General features: G+C 32.6%; 1 protein-coding gene across 1 annotated transcript in view; it reads left to right on the forward strand.

Annotated features, from left to right (window-relative positions):
- The window catches only part of LOC149479659 (uncharacterized), a 56950-nt gene extending 48147 nt beyond the window's left edge, over positions 1-8803 (forward strand). Inside the window, exons 4-5 of the mRNA XM_089708095.1 lie at positions 4745-5891; positions 7331-8803. Coding sequence (XP_089564221.1) covers positions 4745-5155 — 411 coding nt within the window. The 3' untranslated portion in view covers positions 5156-5891; positions 7331-8803. The remainder of the gene's footprint in view (positions 1-4744; positions 5892-7330) is intronic.
- The last annotated feature ends 12894 nt before the right edge of the window (positions 8804-21697 follow it).

Genomic DNA, 21697 nt, shown 5'->3' on the forward strand with positions numbered 1-21697 from the left:
AAATCGGACCAGTAGTTCCCGAGATTAGCGCGTTCAAACAAACAAACAAACAAACAAACAAACAAACTCTTCAGTTTTATAATATTATACCAAATATGCATACAAATTATTTATTATGTATATTTAAACAGTAATCAAACCGATGTTATGTTGTGGCTATGTGATAAGACGATTGAAAATACAATTTAAGCTGTAATGACTACCTACTCGAAATAATTTTATAATTTTGAGTTTCCTTATCAGCCAAAATTAAATCAATCATTTCTCTTACTTCAACATCTTCAAATCATTCCAAAGAAAACGTCCAAATCAATATTTTCATTGGTTTTTCATCAATTATCACAAAAAAAAACCCTTAAAAACTATGATCTCTTTGAATAATTTCAATTAGCTATGATATCAATTATGAATACAAACCCAACCTGTATATCTTTCCAATCGATAGCACAAAACCCTAAATGTTTTTACAATCACGCGACATTGGTATTTATTCCAATGAGTTAAACGCTATATTTGTATGGCAATTGGTTCACTGCCTGAGGGTCAGAAGCGAACATCAAAAGGGAAGGTCTATCACAAAATATTGTTAGTTCTATATCGAAATATCGACTTAAATGACATGTTTTGCTTTTGTGATTAATTTGTAAACTGAACAATTATTTCTAAGCTTGTAAAGGTCATTTGTTCCATGTTCGAGTAAGTTACATTTTTGATATTGAAATAAAAACAGTAAAATACACAGAAGTATATTAAATTAATCTGAAACATGGCAAAAACTAAAGTCTAATATATTATATTGTGTATAGTCTATTCAACCATAATATTATCAAAGGCTCTGATTAACAGATATGAAACCGTAATGAGCTTATTCGGATGTAGTTAACAATACATAGTAAGTACGTTACTAAATTATTATAAGCATAAATTAAAATAAGAAGCAATTGTGATTTTCAGGTATTTTATTATGTCAGTCTATAGATGTTACAATCTACATTCTACTCATTGTAAATTACTAATTTTAAATGGTTGGAAAAGTTTCAAGCCGTTTCAGTAGATTTGTGTCTACAAGAATAACAAATATGTTGAATCTTGTTGTTGTAGGTTGGTACTTAGTTGATTTATATCTAGTATTATACTTGCATACCTAGGTACTTAATTTTCGATGATCAATGCATTATACGTTTAAGCTGTAAGCCATATTGAAAAAAGGAAGGAAAATCCCAGAAAAATACAATGGAAGCAAGTAAAAGGAGTTATTTTTGTTTCATAATATTTCTTATTATGAAACTTAATTTTACAAGAACCATAATATCAAACTTTAAACATAAACTTATCCAGCCATACTTTTATAAAATTATCGACAAACTGTTGCACATCACTACAAACCATCAAAACGTCCCATCACTAGCGCACAATTAGCGCTGTGACATGTTACACATATCATTGTATGGCACAGCTAATGCGCAATCAATAATAATTATCCTCATGTTTGCAAGTGTATTGTGCAATACTGGGTGACCGTGGTTTGGAAACTTTGCGGATAATTTCAATATTTATTTATTTAGTTGGGTGGGAAATGTTAAAAATATGTAATGACTAATGACATTTGAAAGTGCTTCTTAAAGAAGTCTAATTGAATAAATAAATGTTCAATTAGAGTTTGAGTTTGAATAAAGTTAGTAAGGTAGGTATCTCGTAACTGTGGGTTGAAAAGAAGAAGATAATGTTAAATCTTGTTTAATCCCTCAGCCCCCGGAATCACAGACAGAATAGAAAAACTATTGTGTCGTGGCCCGATCGGGCCGCTCGTGGTCAAGGGGTTAAAAAATAATTGACTGTCATTTGTCAATAATCACAACACCAAAAAAAGTATTTTGCTTTCTTGATTACATAAATAAGTACCAACCAGTTTTTTTTCTTCGCACAACCGACTCCGCTCATAAGAATAGTATGTAGTAGTAAAACAAAAAAAAGGTAACTTTATTTATCATACTAACTTTCACCACCTCTACAACTACACTATACAAAACCAACACCCAGACAAACACACAAACAGTTTAATTAAACAAAAGCCATGGCTACCACGGAGTCAAATGTCACATGTTAGCGAGATTAATTCGCGAAGCAATTACGCGGAGTGGCGTGGCGTTGATATATAGCCGCGGTTCTGGCTGGCAGGTGGATTGTGTCTAAATAGCTAAATACTACCTAAATACTATCTAAATACTACCTACATAGCATCTATAGAGTATATAGGAACGGATAACCTAAAAGTATTGGAGAGAAATTGATAAATTCGAAGTAAAAGTTTTATAAGTATCAAAAACGTCTCAAAATAGAAGGTAATTTTGCTACTTCAAAAGCGGATATCTTCACTGGAGGGCTAACTCTACAATATTATGTCAAACTTGCGATTTCCGATACAATAAAATAAAAATGTATATTGCATAGAATTGAAATTAGGTACCTACTACCTACGCGATTTCCTCGGTGTATGTACTTGGATATAGTTATGTGACTCTGTGTATGTACTCACGAAATTAATAGGTAATGTTCCTAGGATTAGCATCAATCTCTGTTTTTGAAATTATTCGATCGATCTCTTATTTGCGTACTAAAAACATTCCTTCGATTGGTTATTGACAAGCGTCTCTCAGAAAATGGATTGCTAGATAGATCTATTCTTCCTTTTATTACCATCCGGCGATAGCAAACATATTCAAATCTATCGTTTTAACTTATTCCTACTGCGTTTAAAGTTATTTCTATAAATACGCCATTTATCATTTATTTTTAACATACCCAACGCGTGTGGTCGAGTTTTACTTGATGTGTCTTTTATTAAGCGTATTGCAGGGCATACTTTACGACACCACTGATTATGACACTATCAACTTCTAAGGATCATAATACAGTATTTAACAGTACCCCTCTGTAACTTAAGTTGTTACTTAGTTTGATATCAATTGGAAACAGATATAGGTGTAGACTGTGAGTTCTATCGTTTTTTTAAGTACCCATATGATTTCAGATAATTTATATCGTCATACCAAATTTCAGCAAAATATTTTCAATTGTTTTAACAATCAATTAACAAAAACAACAAACTCTATGTGTTTTGCTCTATCAATTAAGATAAGAACATAGTACGTACACGCAATAGAACATTCACCTCTTTAGAGGCTGCAATAATAACTAAATATTACAATATACAACATTACATCTCGAAAATTGCAGCTTCTTTATCACCTCAAAGTACTGACTCTATTTTCATGCTCTACTATAGCTTCCGCCCGCGGCTTCGCCCGCATGGTGTTTTGATAAAAGGTAGCCAGTGTTCTTTCACAGGGTCTAAAGATTATCTGTACCAAATTTCATCAAAATCGGTTGAGAGGTTTAAGCGGGAAAGCGTAACAGACAGACAGACGGACAGACAGACAGAGTTACTTTCGCATTTATAATATTGGTAGGGATTCGCTTCTAAAATAATTAATGGTACCCTTATAACTACTTAAGAACTTGCGAGCGAAGAGGCTCAACAAATAATAAAAACGTTTCAAAGATTAACATTAAGTGTCCAATAAAACTTAAAAGAAAATATACTCCTTAATTTTAATGTCTCATTCTAATTTATCTTATAGTTGTTTTATATTTTTGTGGCAATAAAAACCAAAAATGAAGCAATCTCTTTTATGTTACCACATCTAGCTGTTTCATTTTAATGTTTCTGATTTTGATTGGAATGCTTTATTATAGTGTTGTTTGTAAACTTATGTTATTTTAAACTATTGCTATTAAATTATGAATGTATAAATTGTAATGTTTTGCATAAATATCATAGAGATATAAAATATTACTTGATGATATTATTTGTACTTGACTTTGAAACGAATAAACTAAAAACAACTAAATGCTTTCTACAAATTTAGTCATTTATTTCAATTTCATTTGCGGATAAATCCTGACAAAGCCAGCACTATAGCATCTACCTACTTAGAGTAACAAGACCAAACGAAAGTGAAGAAATTTCGAAGTTTTCATCATTCAAACAACAGCTTAAACGCAATTATAAACAACCATTTTTTATAAACATATCCAAGTAATTCGATGATAAAGGCATAAAAGCCTTATTCCAGCTGATTAAACCTATAAATGCTTACAATATACATGATACACGGTTCGACATCGATCTGCGCAATTAACGCATATAAACTGACATAACGATGTTATAATAACTATATTACTATGTGGAAACAATGATATTATGTTATGTGGACTTGTGGATGAAATAAGAAATTTCGTGGATTTTTAAGAAAAGGATTTTTGTTAGAGCCTTGAGGATGCAGTAATTAATTATTACTTACATCTTAATTAAAATTGACTTCAGAAATATTAGATACTTATTCTTAAAACAAATAGGTACTTACCCTTATTACATTCTATTAGAAACTAGAGGTCCGCCCCGGCTTCGCCCGTGGTACATATTTCGCAATAAAAGGTAGCCTATGTCCTTTCTCGGGTATCAAAATATCTCCATACCAAATTTCATGCAAATTGGTTCAGTAGTTTAGGCGTGATTGAGTAACAGACAGACAGAGTAACTTTCACATTTATAATATTAGTATGGATATATAATTTTCTATCTATTCTGCAAATTTGCAAATCTATTTTAATTATGCTAAAGAACCTAACAAATCTGAGTCCTACATTAAACATTACTAAATCATTCATTTCTCTATTCCAGGTGAAAATCTGGTTCCAGAACAGACGAACGAAATGGAAGAAGAAGGACAACGTGTCAAATGCAGAAGTAGCAGAGATGAAGCAGCAGAACAAACCTCTAGAAGACAAGAAAGAAGACAGAGAAGACCCGCTCGCTCTCGACATGTCAAAGAAGAATTGCAATAAGATACTTAGTGAGAAGTTAAAAACGAAACCCACTCAAAACGTACTGCCAAAACCTAGGAGAGTAGAAAAGGGGGTAGTTCTAGAAACGATATGTGACGCTAACGACATAGAAAGTAGGATATCAATAACTAAAATAACGAATAAGCTGTCGAGCACAGATCTGTCGGAGATGGGAGTTTCGGTGAAGAGTTTTAACCCTCAGGACGAGATGAAACTAGACGCCTTGAGTAGAGATGTTGAGATGTAATAGATTCAATTGTTGGATGCGATCTCTGGATATACCGAATACAAGTATTACTATTCAATGTATTTTAAAACTGACTAGTTATATAAAAATGTCAGGTCTCAAGTTATTTATAGATTTTCCTAAAAATATTTGTGTTGAAAAAAATACTGAATTGTACAATAACAAGGAATTTAAAATTTAAAATTTTGGCTTTGTTCTATAAAATTAGAAATCCGTCCTTTAAAATTAATATGATTATGAACCCTTCCAAGATATGATTTTTATACCTATGCAATGCCAAATCTCGAGAGAGTATCAGAATTTTTCTGTTAAAACTTACCAAAGAACATTTAAAAACAGGTCTAAAGGATGGAAAACATCAATCAGTTGAATTATATAGAGCTGCAGGACAGCCTTGAATTGATTGCATAGAGATTTGTTTTAGTATTTTTAATCGTTTCTTATCATAATACGATATAGGTACTTACCCGAAAATTACTTGCCTAGGTAAATAGGTAATCTGTGTTTTTAGCCTTAGTATTTGATATTAATAAAATATTGTGTAAGTAACCTAACTGAACTAACTTTTTTACAAACTAAATCGAACCTTTTTTTTGTGTCACAGTCTATGACTATGCAAAAAATGACTGGTTTAAATGATATGTTTTTCATAGTTGTAGTTTATGATGTACATCGATAAGTCAGTCAGTCATATCTTTTTCCTTTTTATTTTAATATATTATATTATATGGCATTTGTTCAAATAGACTGGGGTAGAAGCCTTTGAAAATAGTGAAAAGATAAAAAAAATCGCAGTCGGATGAAACCCATTAGAAAAGGAGGGGAATATGATAAAAATGTAAGGAAAAATAAATTACGGTCAATCCGAGTTCGGGAAGCGGTAGGGGGGAGCTTTTAAGAGGAAAAAATGGTTTCTCTCGATTTCCGACAAAACTACAAGTCCTATAGAAAAAAGTTCAATGGCAAAGTTGTAGGTAATTAAAAGTTCTACAACTTTTGCATTCACAATTTTTTCACATAACCTAAAAATTTAGGTGAAAAATTCAAAAAACCAAGTTTTTGGTCTTTTATTTCTATCTACTTCAAAATTTATTTTTTTTTCTACGAAATTTGGTGGAAACTTACTTTATTATGTCCCAAATACACTGTTATTTATTTGATTGAAAATATTTATTTTTTCGCCTTATTTTGAATTAATACCAAAAAAACAACCTAATTTTCAATCGAAAAGTCACCCGTCAAAATATCAGCTTTTTTCAAAAACTTGGGGTGCCTTTTATTCATTGAAATCTCTACTTTCATATGGTGTAAAAAAAAATAAACACCACCATAGTAAATGTTCTCAGGAAATGCACACAAACAGTCTGAAAATTAGCTTTTACTAAATCAGGCACAATTCTTGAACTCTATATCTTCTCTTGTATCGGCTTTTCGGTAATATTTCAAAAGAAAAATAATTATCTGTTCTAAGTTTAATATTTTACAGCATATTCAAAAGCAAAATGATGTCGATAAAAACATTTCAGGTAGTTCGAGAAGTGTGCCTGATTTAGTAAAAGCTAATTTTCAGACTGTTTGTATGCATTTCCTGAGAACATTTACTATGGTGGTGTTTATTTTTTTTACACCATATGAAAGTAGAGATTTCAATGAATAAAAGGCACCCCAAGTTTTTGAAAAAAGCTGATATTTTGACGGGTGACTTTTCGATTGAAAATTAGGTTGTTTTTTTGGTATTAATTCAAAATAAGGCGAAAAAATAAATATTTTCAATCAAATAAATTACAGTGTATTTGGGACATAATAAAGTAAGTTTCCACCAAATTTCGTAGAAAAAAAATAAATTTTGAAGTAGATAGAAATAAAAGACCAAAAACATGGTTTTTTGAATTTTTCACCTAAATTTTTAGGTTATGTGAAAAAATTGTGAATGCAAAAGTTGTAGAACTTTTAATTACCTACAACTTTGCCATTGAACTTTTTTCTATAGGACTTGTAGTTTTGTCGGAAATCGAGAGAAACCATTTTTTTCTCTTAAAAGCTCCCCCCTCCCGCTTCCCGAACTCGGATTGACCGTAATTTATTTTTCCTTACATTTTTATCATATTCCCCTCCTTTTCTAATGGGTTTCATCCGACTGCGATTTTTTTTTGTTTCAAAAATTATCTACTCTAGTCTAAAAAGGCGATATAAAATCAGGGTCGTTCTCAAGGCAACAGACACGATGCAGTAAAACATGCAATTAGACTATTATTAATTATTATGCCTTGTTAATCTGTATACGATTAGATAGATTATATTATTATATAAATAACAGTCAGTAAGCAGTATTATATTATTTTTTAGTTTTAAGTCTATCTGATTGTATTTTTTTTTTGGTATAAGCCAGAGATCGCAAAATGTGTGAAAAAGTACAATATAATTGTTTGTTTATGATCTGATAATTTGAAGACATGATGGGTACCTTTGCAATCTTTTGTTTTTCTTCTATCGTTGTATTTCTTTTCTGCCCATAGAATATACCATGTCTTCAAAGTTCAAAACGAGTCTCAAAATTAAAAATTGTCTAAGATTGTAAATTTTTCGGAAAAAGGGTAATAATGTCTCAAATCTTAAGTACCTAATGTTAGTGTTTGTATGTTATTATATACATTGCTTTTGCTTTTGTTACCTAACCGTATGTTTTGGGAAATTATTTAAGAAACAAATTATTTAGTTTTGAAATCACGCAGAAAAGCATTTAGAAAATATAGAAATAATTATACAAACAGAAAAAATATAATACAAATTTGTCGCATCCTCATAATATTATATATTAAAGGTAATTCTTCTTTAAAATTGTTGTGCCAACCAGATTTTTTATAAATATGTATGTATTATAAGCGCTTTAAAGTTATTACAGAATGTGCAATAAAATCGATCTATTGTAATCATTATCATCTTATAAAATAATATACTCGTGTATTTCATTTCTAGTCGATGTTACAATGTCACTATAAAAATAACAATCAAAATTATTTCTAATGGCAACCCTTTTTAGGCATTTCCGTCCTGTTCTAAAAATCATTTTGTTTAATAAATTAATAGATAATTTGTACGTCTAGCCCTAGATTTATTATATTTTTTGTTGTCTGATTCTGTTGTCTGATAGTTCAATTTAGATAAAGCTTCGAATATTATTTTTTGTTATACGTGTTTTAAATTAGTGATAAAATTTGGTTAAACAATATACTTAACTAAAACATGCTTTGAATAAAAAATTTCCATTTTATATTTTTATATTAAAAAATGATCCAATCGAAAACTACACGTATAAATTATCTATCTAATAATTACAGTTTTCTTTGCTTCCCACCGCTCGACGAAACTAAATCCTCGCATTTACCTAAGCCTCTTGAATCCATGAGTTTTTGGGAATTTTATATAATTGTAAAATAAATTACTTACAGCTATATCGAGATAGTTCTGAACACAGCTTTTGTAATACTCGGCATTAAGTTATCTGTGTGTTTTATTTCACGTATTTGGGCAGAAAATCATGTTTTTGTAAAAATATTTTCATGATGTACCTAAAGATTGGTGTTAGGTATACCTACTTACTATAGAATATTTCACTTAAACTATGTTTTTTACCGCAAATAAGTAGGTATAGATTGTCTAATCTAAAAATGAACGCCCCTCCACTAAACTTAATTGATTCAATGTGTGAGGACAAATAATTATTATTGAACCACTTTATATGTGTGCGCGCGTCGATTCTACTGCAAACTTTGACACTCGCGCACTCATTTGTCAACTAATCGGGCGATCAGTTCAGGTGCCTAGCATTGTATGGCGGGGAGAGCGCGCTATGTACGGAATGACACGTCCGTTCCCATGCGTCCGTTCTGTCGTGCATCGCGTCATTTATGCACTAGTTGGCCAACTGGTCCTGTCGTTCGGGCATGGACGGGACTGGAGGACTGAACGACCAATGAGGCAGACCAATTTGTGTGTATTGCGTCTATACACGTACTTTGAATGTGAGCGTAAACACAGTGGAGGGGCGTTCATTTTTAGATTAGACAATCTCTACCTATAAGTACTTACATAATATATATTATGTATTTATAAAAATCTATGCAATGTTGATGCAATGTGACTTATTTCAAAATAAAGTATTATTTTTGATTATAATTGAATAATCTTCATATAGGTAGGTTATTTATTTCAATCTGTTACACTAAATTTGCCCATATTAGTGAAATAAAACAATTAACAATAAGCTTCCTATACAATAAGATCGAAATTGTAAATTTTATTTATTAGAGAATGTATTTTGGCGTTTGTTTGACGTATCAATGTAGCGTTAGGGTCAGCTCACACCGAGACGCGACGCGGCGCGACGCTGCGCGCACTTTTTTCATAGAGCGACTCAGAATATACTTTATTCACTACACGAAAAGATACACATTACATTGTGAGAATTCAGATTACGTTGCACCACGCAGCGCTGCGCCTCGAGGTGCCTCGCGGCGTAGCAATGTGTATCTTTTCGTGTAGTGAATAAAGTATATTCTGAGTCGCTCTATGAAAAATGTGCGCGCAGCGTCGCGCCGCGTCGCGTCTCGGTGTGAGCTGACCCTTAGTGTATAGATAGTGGGGATGAGAAATAAAATAGTTTTTCATATATCAACATGTCTTTTATTACTTACCAACACATTTCTATGTAAAGAAGAATACAGAATATTAACACTCATATTTTTCCGTAATAAAAATGTTTCCCAAAAAGTGTTCGAATCAAATATTAATTGGTTTTATTCTATCCTATTTCCTAACGTGGATATTTATTTAATGTTTGTAGTCTGTTATCTGATCATGGGAAAAGTTACTGAACGGATTTTGATGCTGCTTAATAGCAGTGATATAGCTAATGTACCAGAATAACACGTGAGCTTTAGAAATACTTTCCTATTTCCCGCGGCTTTGTCTACTTTTAAAGCGCGGGACAGATAATAAAAAAAATACACGCTGTTAAATTAATGACAATCACAATCACGGCAAAATCAAGGTGAAAAACCAATATGAATCCATTTCTTGAAAAATTCATTCTAAAAATAGAATATTCTATCTCCATCCAGTAAAATTTGATTATTGAAGCAAAAATATATTTGATAAAAGCGCCATCTATCTTTCTTAAACGTAATTTTAGCGCCATCTATGAGATACTTCAATAACTACGTGAGAGTGACATTTTGTGGAAATGACTTTTTGAACTGTTGAGTTATTTCGCAGGATTTGTCATAGATGGCGTTAGCAGCCAAAAATATACAAATATTTTTATACGAAGTTATGGATGGAGAATATATTTTTCAAAGACTGAATATTACAAGTTTAATAAAAACAGTCTGTTAGATTTATAACGGATTTTTAAATATTTTTTTGTTAATATTAATGATGCATTGGAACCTTGATATTTTACCACATTATATTTTCTCTGGAAAGTGAGATGTTGGTTTTGGTTAGGGAGCCAGGTGCAAATTTGGTTCATTATTTCCTCTCAAGAGATAATTCGTCAGACGCATGAGAGTATAGTATTATAAAGCCTCGTGAACGTCAGCTGGCGCTCGGTTGGGGGGGTGAGCGGTTGTAGCCTCCCACGCACATAGGAAAAAAAATACATTCATTCATTCATTTCCTCTCAGCTAAAAATTTGTCAAATTGTAGCTAACCCAATATCTCAACGAAAAAAAATAGTCAGCTGGTTACAACATGGTGTATTATACGTCAGCTGGTGTCTCGAACATGAAAGTTAAATTTAAAGAAAAATTTATTTTCCGTTATTTCCTCTCAAACAAAAATTTACCTGATGATAGCTTATATGTAACTGTGGATAAATATATATGTCAGCTGGCTGTATCTTGGTGGAAAAACCGTCAGCTGATACGGGAGGCTACAACCGCTCTTCCCCCCAACCGAGCTCCAGCTGACGTTCACGAGGCTTCATAATACTATACTTTGATGCATTTTACTAATTACCGCTTGAGAGGAACTTGGTCATAAAATCTGCTGCTGGCTCCCGGACCATTTTTTAATCGTTAGGTTTGTAAATAATTTGTTGCAAGAATATAGATTATTTGACTGTTTACATTAGTCGATGTCGAAGACAAAAAATATGAAACAACAAACCTCGAAAACACCTATAGGAGCTCAATTAGGTATCTATTTATCAAAGTTACGAACTATCTTCTTAGATGTTATGTATTGTATTTACCTACTTCATTATACCTATCTAATTATAAACAGTACACCCACATACGGTCTACACTTATGTCATTATGTGTAGCATAATATTCCTTAGAAGCATAGGTACCAATAAAAAACATATACCTACAAGTAGGTACTTAAATAAAATCTTAACGAACACAATCCCGTTCACATTAGCTGAAAACCGCTATACCTACTTTTGGTTGTTATTCCAGTGTAAGTGTAAGTGACCTCGCTAATCGCCGGCCAAGGGTCCCGCCGACCCTAGGGGCTGGAAATTACACGCTATAAATAAGCCAGCTATCTTCATTAGGAGGCTGGACTTACTAACGTTTAGTGTAAATAAGAATGTAACTGTTTGGTTTTAGCCATTTTAGTTCTAACTCTAAGGGCCGATTTTTCAATGCTTGGATAAAACTTATCCGTCCAATAAAGTATGTATAAGGTACACGATAATATTAAAATGTCACGTAAACTGTCAAATACGGGCAATTAGAATACGTTTTTAAAATGATAGTTTTAAATACATTATTCGACTAATAAGTTTTATCCAAGCATTGAAAAATCGGCCCTAAAGGTAATTTTAGAAGATTTTTGATTGAGGTTTAAAAACATCTAGGGTTCTTTGATTATAATACATAATATTATTATGTAAGTATAATACTAGCAATCACAAATTTATTATTTCTAGGAAGGGAAATAACACAGTATTTATTTAGCACCTACATACTACCCCTAAGTAGGTACTAGGTACCTAATAATATAATGTTACAGATAATATGATATGCATTTGGACTGTTGAATATTATTACGTTTTCAAAATATAGGTAGGTATTTTTGAACACGTTGTTGTCTTAGCTCTCTTTAATCTAGACCTAGAGAGATAAAATAAGTAACGTAGGTACACAATCAAAGAGTCGTACAGCTCCAGACAATAATATTCGTTGAATAGACTAGATAGCTAATGATTGCTGTTTTATGGTGTGTAAGAATTATTGGGTGCTAAGGGACGTATTTAAAATAATAATAATAACATAATTATCGGCTATCTAGTAGATAGCCAATAATTCTTACACACCATAAAACAGCAATGATTAGCTCAATAAAACTCCACTAAAATGATTTCCGAACGAATTGGCAAACGCTTTAAACTCCCAGATGTTTGTTAAATAGCCCGTGACATTGGTTATTAGTCACAATTTGTCAGCGGGCATCGAACCGGCGACCCGGCAGATGTAACCAATAACCATTGTTGATATTCTATGGCTTTGATTGAAGGTGTGCGAAATTTATTACGCGTTTCTGGAATTACGTAGCGAAAACACCTTTAAAATATTGAAATAAGGCCATAAGGCTAAATTATTTTTTATTAGCCACGTGGAGTAATATCAACTATGAATGAGTATCTATCCTTATACCTAATCCTCGTTATTATTTATATTAGATAGGTACGAAAAGTTACATATTTTGTGGTTAGTTCCTATATAATTTTTTATAAATTCATTAAAATCGGTCCAGCCATGACCCGAAGGTACCTACAACTTGGCAGTTATAAGTAGAGATCAGTGACAGATTAACATCACTTAATATTACCTATTAACGCCTGTATACAAAATCAATATTCGACACCCATAAACGCATTTACTATCCCAAAACGTCAATCTCACGGCATTTGTATCAAATCACATTATTTGTACTAAAATTTGTATTATTACGTTACAAATTGAACCCATCATCCAATCATGGAAAAATATACCTTATTACTATAGTAATAAGGTTCTAAGGTAAGCATGTAATATTTATTTTGTTCTGTATGTTTAGAAGGGCATGAAAAGTGTCGATTTCAGATAATCGGCTTAGAGACGTGATCTCTGTATGGTGGATGCGTATTCGCTTGGATGGAATGTGGATGTCACACGTTTTGTGCTAAATATTACCTATTTTAGGAATTATAATGGTACCATTGTGAGTTTTAATAAAGCTGGTAGAAGCTGTATATTGGTTTAAAATTTAAATGTATCTACTTTCTAGAGAGTTTTTATTCTATTTGCCTTCAATTAAACGAATGCGAAGATATCTTTTTATTTATTCAACTATGGCTATTCGTTTTCTATTTACTTAGAGAAAATTAACTACCTATGTATTAATTAAGATAGACGATTGATTAATTTTTGGATTTTGGTAGTGAAAAAAGGAAGAATGAGTACCAAAAACAATAATAACATGCTTCAAAATGCTCATATAAAACTTCCCGTCAGTTAAAGTTAAGTTTCCACAACAAATATAAAGTAATAAAGTCCCATTAATATTTACGAAGAAAATAAACGACCAATTTAACGTCAAACAAAACGCACAGACGGAATGATATAGCGACGTGTTTATATATTATCACTGATCTGATTATAACGTAAATTATGTCCAGATTACGGCTATAAAAACTTATTAAATATATATATTTGTTTACTCCAAGTGTCGCTAACTGCTTGAGATGGTGGACGCGGTTACATGCGGTCGATTTAAATATGTTACATTATGTGATGATTTTATATTTGAGTTATTTATACACGTAACTATGGGTCTCTCTTAAACACATCAAAATAAAAATTAATTTACATTTTATCTTTCAAACAAACAAATACAAACAATTGATCTTTTTATTATTCTCGTTTTTATCTTAAAACTAGCTTTCCGCCCACGGCTTCGCCCGCGTTTTAAAAGAAAAACCTGCGTAGGTATCTACCGTTCCCGTGGGATTTCCGGGATAAAACCTAGCCTATGTGTTAATCCAAGTTACCCTCTATATGTGTGCTAAATTTCATTGAAATCGGTCCAGTAGTTTATGCGTGAAAACCATACATACATACATAATTACAAACCTTTTTCTCTTTATAATATTATTAGTATAGAAAACATTTCGTTCAACTAAAATTATTCGTCATGTAAGCCTTCCTTTAGGATTAAGCACGAGTATCCTCGGCCCGGGAGGCGTTAAGTTATTCCCCGCACTCACGGATTATTTTCAATAATATCATGAACTGCAAAACTGTATAATTCACTTAAAAACCTCTTTTTGTACTTATTAATTTCAAAGACTCCACTATGCGATAATGCCACTTATTTTTTCACTGTGTTGTTGCAAGAATTTGTCATCCAATATATTTTGAATAACTAAATAACAATTCTCTATCTTTATTTCTCTGTAACAAAGTGAGCTAGTTCATAAAATACTAAATTTTACTAAATTTTTACTAAATTTTAAAAAAGTATACTGCATTCCTAATAGGTGTATTATAAACATTAAGATTACCTTTCACACACCTCCGTGAGCGCAATTTTCGAAAAAAAAAATGTAAAATGCTTAGATTTACACGTAGGTACTAACGTGTTAGCAAAATAGTGGAACCCGAAATAAAGTGTGGAGTCATTAATTTAGTGAGCGCGTGGAAACAGGTAGCCGGTTCGAGTCCAAAGAGAGCAAGAGTATAAGCCGAGCCTGATAAATGAGCGGCATTGTCGGCTACTGGTGTTGGCAGAATCGGTAGAATTGGACTGGGTTGCGTAGGAAATTATTAGAAAATATATTGGTAAAATATGTTACAAATGAAAGATTTCTATTAAGTTGTACATAATCCATACTAATATTATAAATGCGAAAGTAACTCTGTCTGTCTGTCTGTTACTCAATCACGCCTAAACTACTGAACCAATTTTCATGAAATTTGGTATGGATATATTTTGATACCCGAGAAAGGACATAGATTACTTTTTATCCCGAGAAAATGACGCAATCCCGGAAATCCCACGGGAACGGGAACTATGCGGGTTTTTCTTTGACTGCGCGGGCGAAGCCGCGGGCGTTAAACTAGTTAAATATAATGAACACTGAAATATTTAATAGAATATTCTACATATCTTACTATTACTGTAATTTGTGATGGATGGATGTTTATAATGTGCTCCCGATAAAAGTATAATCGAATTTAGTAAATTTGGAACAAATGCGTTAGTCTGGATAAGCTACAGCTACCTACAGGAGATCGTAAGGATGAGGAGGTAATCCTCATCCTTATCATACCTATCACATCATCATCTCATCATCTCACGATCTACAGCCGCGAGTGATACAGTATACCTACCTGTTTCATGTAAGTAAATACCTACCACGCGAAAGAAACCGTGGGAAGAAGCTGTTATAATAAAATTTAATCTTACTTTAATCCAACAAATATTATTATTACTTCATCTCATTCTTTTCTATCTGTAAATATGCATTACAATACATATTTATATTCTGACTAGATTTCCGCCCGCGGCTTCGCCCGCGTTTTCAAAGGAAAACCCGCATAGTTCCCGTTCCCGTGGGATTTCCGGGATAAAACCTATCCTATGTGTTAATCCAAGTTACCCTCTATATGTGTGCTAAATTTCATTGTAATCGGTTCAGTAGTTTTTACGTGAAAGAGTAACAAACATCCATACATCCATACATCCATACATCCATACATCCATACATCCATACAAACTTTCGCCTTTATAATAGTATTAAGAAAGATTAAGATTAAGATTAAGATTAAGATTAAGATTAAGATTAACGTTTACAACATCATGCGGGTTTTGTCACTCGCTACGGATCTCCAATAAATAAAAGAGGTACCACAGCCTTTTGTGGCGGTATATTAAATGGTAAAAGTTGGAGCCGAGTGTATTGAAGGCTCGATATAAAGATGTTTTTTTATTATTATTTCTGTGGTCAGTCATTAGCCACGGTTGTTAAGCGTTGTACTATTGTTTAGTTTTCGTTTTAATTACGGAGATACCTACTTTTTATGAATATGTACTAGATATTTAAATCTTGTATAATTTAATAGGTTGCTACTACACATAAGTGTTATAACATGTAGTATTTTGTTATGTAATTACAAGAAAAATTTAAATTAGGGGATATATTACTATACAAATTTGATATATATATAATGTAGATTGTAGAGTCAGGAGCGCGTAATAAAATAAATTGTGGGAATTGTAACTAATTTATTTAAATACTAGCGGTCCGCCCCGGCTTCGCCCGTGGTACATGTTTACGTTTTCTCTACATAAGAACCATCCTCGTACTTCAAGGAATATAATAAAAAAAGAATTATCGAAATCGGTTCAGCCGTTCTCGAGTTATGCGCTTACCAACACATTTTGCGATTCATTTTTATATATAAGATAAAGAAGATAAGATTTAAAATTAAAAAACTGTATTATCAAAAATATTTGAAGTAGAAATAAGGATACTTACTCAATTAAATTTAGCGTTTTTCACCATTCGGATTGATAACATTTAACTACCATTTTAAAACGTATTCTAATTGCCCGTATTTGACAGTTTACGTTACATTTTAATATTATCGTGTAATACTTTATTCGACGAATAACGACGAATAACGACGGATTGAAAAATCAGCCCTAAAGCCCTTTTGACTTAAACTACCTACTATTTTAAGGGGTAAAATCACAGATAATATAATATTATACTCTAAAACAGGGGGCGGGGGGGCACTTATAGCCACAAATAACATCTTGTTAGGAAATAAGGAAGACTAATAAGGGAATGTTGACAAAATAAACAGATGTAACAATATCTGTGTTGTGATAGGATCGACTTGTCACACAGTCCGTCTGTCTGTCACTCAAATCATTTACTTTACTTTTTGATATTTCCTCAAGTTGATGTGGAATCTAAAAATTTGTTTACACAAAGATATTAATTATGAGAAAGTAAAAATATTCTACTATTTGTTTATCTTAAAATGTCAGCAAAAAAATGAAACTGCATATCCTATGTGATAACTAGGGCATGCACCCGGGTTTACCCGGTTCCGAAAAACCCGGGTAAACCCGGGTTTTTTGATGATCTTGAGAACCGGGTCTGAATAGTATGAAACCCGGTTCTCCCGGTTCCGACCAAAATATTAAATTATAAAGTTTTATTTATATTTTGCTGCATTATTTTAGCGAATTTATTCTATCTGGCAACGTCAGACTCACGCGAATTTTCGTGCCACGCCTCAAGCGGGGCTCTGATTGGTTGTTTTACCTTAGATGCTATTAGTTTCCTACGGATTCATTACCAAAAAAAAAATAGGCTTCGAAAATGACAAAAATTAGGCTACTGAAATATTTTTATTAGATTTGTCGTGAATTTGAAAAGCTGTTAATTTTACTGTTTCATATAATGATCCAGTCATGTTTTTGTTTTTGGTATCAAGCTGAAATTTATATCGAATACTCAAGTCTTCGGTCCCTTGATGCTGTGAAAAAGTCAAACTCACAAGCCAAGGCATCAAAATATATAGCCGTAAATGCTGAAAATTTTCGTAAATTTCGACATTCGGTACTTCTCATGAACACAGAGCCTTTAAATTTGGCAACAGTAACGTCTTATAATACAGATAAAGGAAAAATAGGTTTGTTCGGAGCCCTCGGAGCGCGAGTCCGACTCGCACTTGGCTGGTTTTGAAGGTTTAAGTTTATATGTGATATTATGATAACAAGGTACTTTGATAAATATAAATATAATAAAGTATTGAAATTTTGTTTCTTTATTAATTTAATAAAATAAGACACAAGCCGCGTAAAATAAAAGGCCCATCAGGTACTTTAACAGTTACTTTTGTTTAATTTCGTATTTTTTTCGAGGTATTATAAAAGAACCGGGTAACCCGGTTCTACCCGGTTCTGAGGTCGATTTGGAACCGGGTTTCAGAAACTTGGAACCGGACTCGGTTCTGCATGCCCTAGTGATAACTGATACCTAATCAAGTAGGTCAGGCATCCAATTTCCAAATCACGCTCAACATACCTAATCAAAAAGCTTTTTATCAAATTTTTATTATATTTTCTCATAATGTATAGAATAATTTATTTTTTATTTATATTATTTGGTGCTTTAGTGGTATTTCACGCATTTAAGTACGCACTATAACAGTTTACTAAATATTCACTCCCAAACGTTACTGCAGTACAAAATTCGATACTTTTTACCTAATTCAAGGTATCAGAATTACTCCAGCACCCATAAATTAGTTTAATTCACCTAATTCCCGTCCACAATTCCAACCCTCGTCTTCAAAGTTATTAACTTTACGTGCAATAAAACAGCAAACACGCACGCATTGTCCAAAATGTACTATTATCGCAAAAACTACAATCACTTACGTTGTAACAGATCTTTACAACACAAAGTCACTTTTATAAGCCGAGGTATATCCGGCCGCTTTGTGAAAAATTTCAAAGGAAATACAATGAGCTACACTCGTTTTTACAATAATAAATACTTCACGCTATTATAGCCCTTATCGCTATAGAACTAGTAAACAAAATAGCATGGTCTATTTAGTATTTGAAAACTGGGTACATGGACTGCACGCGTCTTTTGATATTTTTTGCTTTTTGTTATTGAATTTAGGAATTAATACCTTTAAGTGACAGTTCCGATATTGGTTCAATGAAGTCAATGAGACGCTGTGCTTTTTTTGGTGAAACTCTAACGGATATTGTAGTTTTTGGTGAATGACGGAAATTAATAAGATTTTACTATTGCCTACACCATATTGAATGGGTGTTACTTTAAATGTATAGATTACTGATTCATTGATTTTGATGTAATTTTAAATTCAATAAATGGCTCTTGATAGTGTTGTATTATATTATGGAAATCAGAGATAATCTGTGCATTTTAGAAATAAGATGATTACCTATTTAAAAGTCAATTCATTTTGTCGTAAGGATTTTGTGTTTATGAAAATGAAAACTAAAGCTGTTACCTAATATTACCTAATATCTAACCTAACCGCTAAACTCTTTACAAGTCACTGAATTTCAGAATAAACATTAAACATAAACAACACAAACCGTCTCTTTCCAAATTTTTATTTTCATAAAGTAGGTATCATCTACAAACCATTAGTGACACATCATCAAGTATCATTATAAAAATAAGATAAAAATAATAAGAAAAAGCGTCACAAAAAGTGTCATGGCAGACAGCATGGCGGCTGAAGTCGCTCACATTGGAATCACGTGGAATTACAAAAATATACCCACAATATAATACTTTACGAGTTAAAATGGAAACTCCTCGAATGATCCGTTTTAAACTATATTTGGGCATGCTTTAGGAATGTGTTGTAGTGCTAGTCCATTGAATGAGTCCCTCCAAGGGGGGTCTAGAGTGCGTGAGTTAGTAACGTAAGATGTTTCTTCGGAAACATGTCAAGAGTCCCTAGGTAATAAACATACTAAAACCCCGGGCCACTAGGAGGAGCCCCGGAGTGGGGGGAGGGGGGAAATGGGTCCAATTTTTCATTTTTCGTTTAAATCTCAAAAACGGTACATGTTAGAGAAAAACTTTCAAGGAAAAGTTGAAAGGCCATAAAATTATCTACAAGCTGTACCTGAATCATTTTTTCCTATATCCTACCGTTTCTGAGTTATACGCAGTAAAACATGATTTTGGCTCAAACAATTTCCACATCAATCGATCAAAAAATATTTCTTTCTTCCAAAAAACTCAAATGTGCAACTTGTGACCAGTACTGATAGATTGCTCTTAATTAGGTCTATAATTGGTAAAATAAACACATTCCTCCATGGAAGCCTTTAGGAGGAATCGATTGTCAAAATATTATATTAGGGCAGTTTGAGTTACTGAACTTGATCTTTTTATTTTTTTCTTCCAAAAAACTCAAAAGTGCAACTTGTGACCGTTACAGATAGATTGCTCATAATTAGGTCTATCATTGCTAAAAATACCAGATTCCACCACGGAGGCGTTTACGGGGAATTGAATTTTATCAGGGTAGTTACGATACATGAACTTTTTATTTTTTTTCTTCCAAAAAGCTCAAAAGTGCAACTTGTGACCGGTACAGATAGATTGATCATAATTAGGTCTATCATTGATAAAAATACCAGATTCCACCACGGAGGCGTTTACGGGGAATTGAATTTTATTAGGGTAGTTAGTTAAAAAGTTCATGTATCGTAACTACCCTAATAAAATTCAATACCTCCTAAACGCCTCCATGGTGGAATCTGGTTTTTTTATCAATGATAGACCTAATTATGAGCAATCTATAGGTACCGGTCACAAGTTGCACTTTTGAGTTTTTTTGGAAAAAAAAAAATAAAAAGTTCAAGTATCGTATCTACCCTAATAAAATTCAATTCCCCGTAAACGCATCCGTGGTGGAATCTAGTATTTTTATCAATGATAGACCTTATTATGAGCAATCTATCTGTACTGGTCACTAGTTGCACTTTTGAGTTTTTTGGAAGAAAAAAAATAAAAAGATCAAGTTCAGTTACTCAAACTACCCTAATATAGTATTTTGACAATCGATTCCTCCTAAAGGCTTCCATGGAGGAATGTGTTTATTTTACCAATTATAGACCTAATTAAGAGCAATCTAACAGTACCGGTCACAAGTTGCACTTTTGAGTTTTTTGGAAGAAAAAAATAAAAAGATCAAGTTCAGTAACTCAAACTACCCTAATATAGTATTTTGACAATCGATTCCTCCTAAAGGCTTCCATGGAGGAATGTGTTTATTTTACCAATTATTAAGACCTAATTAAGAGCAATCTATCAGTATCGGTCACAAGTTGCACTTTTGAGTTTTTTTGGAGAAAAAAAATAAAAACTTCAAGTATCGTAACTACCCTAATAAAATTCAATTCCCCGTAAACGCCTCCGTGGTGGAATTTGGTATTTCTATCAATGATAGACCCAGTTATGAGCAATCTATCTGTACCGGTCACAAGTTGCACTTTTGAGTTTTTTGGAAGAAAAAAATAAAAAGATCAAGTTCAGTAACTCAAACTACCATAATATAATATTTTGACAATCGATTCCTCCTAAAGGCTTCCATGGAGGAATGTGTTTATTTTACCAATTATAGACCTAATTAAGAGCAATCTATCAGTACCGGTCACAAGTTGCACATTTGAGTTTTTTGGAAGAAAGAAATATTTTTTGATCGATTGATGTGGAAATTGTTTGAGCCAAAATCATGTTTTACTGCGTATAACTCAGAAACGGTAGTATATAGGAAAAAATGATTCAGGTACAACTTGTAGATAATTTTATGGCCTTTCAACTTTTCCTTGAAAGTTTTTCTCTAACATGTACCGTTTTTGAGATTTAAGCGAAAAATGAAAAAATGGACCCATTTCCCCCCTCCCCCCACTCCGGGGCTCCTCCTAGTGGCCCGGGGTTTTAGTATGTTTATTACCTAGGGACTCTTGACA

This window comes from Colias philodice, chromosome 20 (assembly GCF_061535455.1).
Source record: "Colias philodice isolate Cphi_HAF_F1 chromosome 20, ilColPhil1 Martin Lab GWU primary, whole genome shotgun sequence".
Lineage (NCBI taxonomy): Eukaryota > Metazoa > Arthropoda > Insecta > Lepidoptera > Pieridae > Colias > Colias philodice.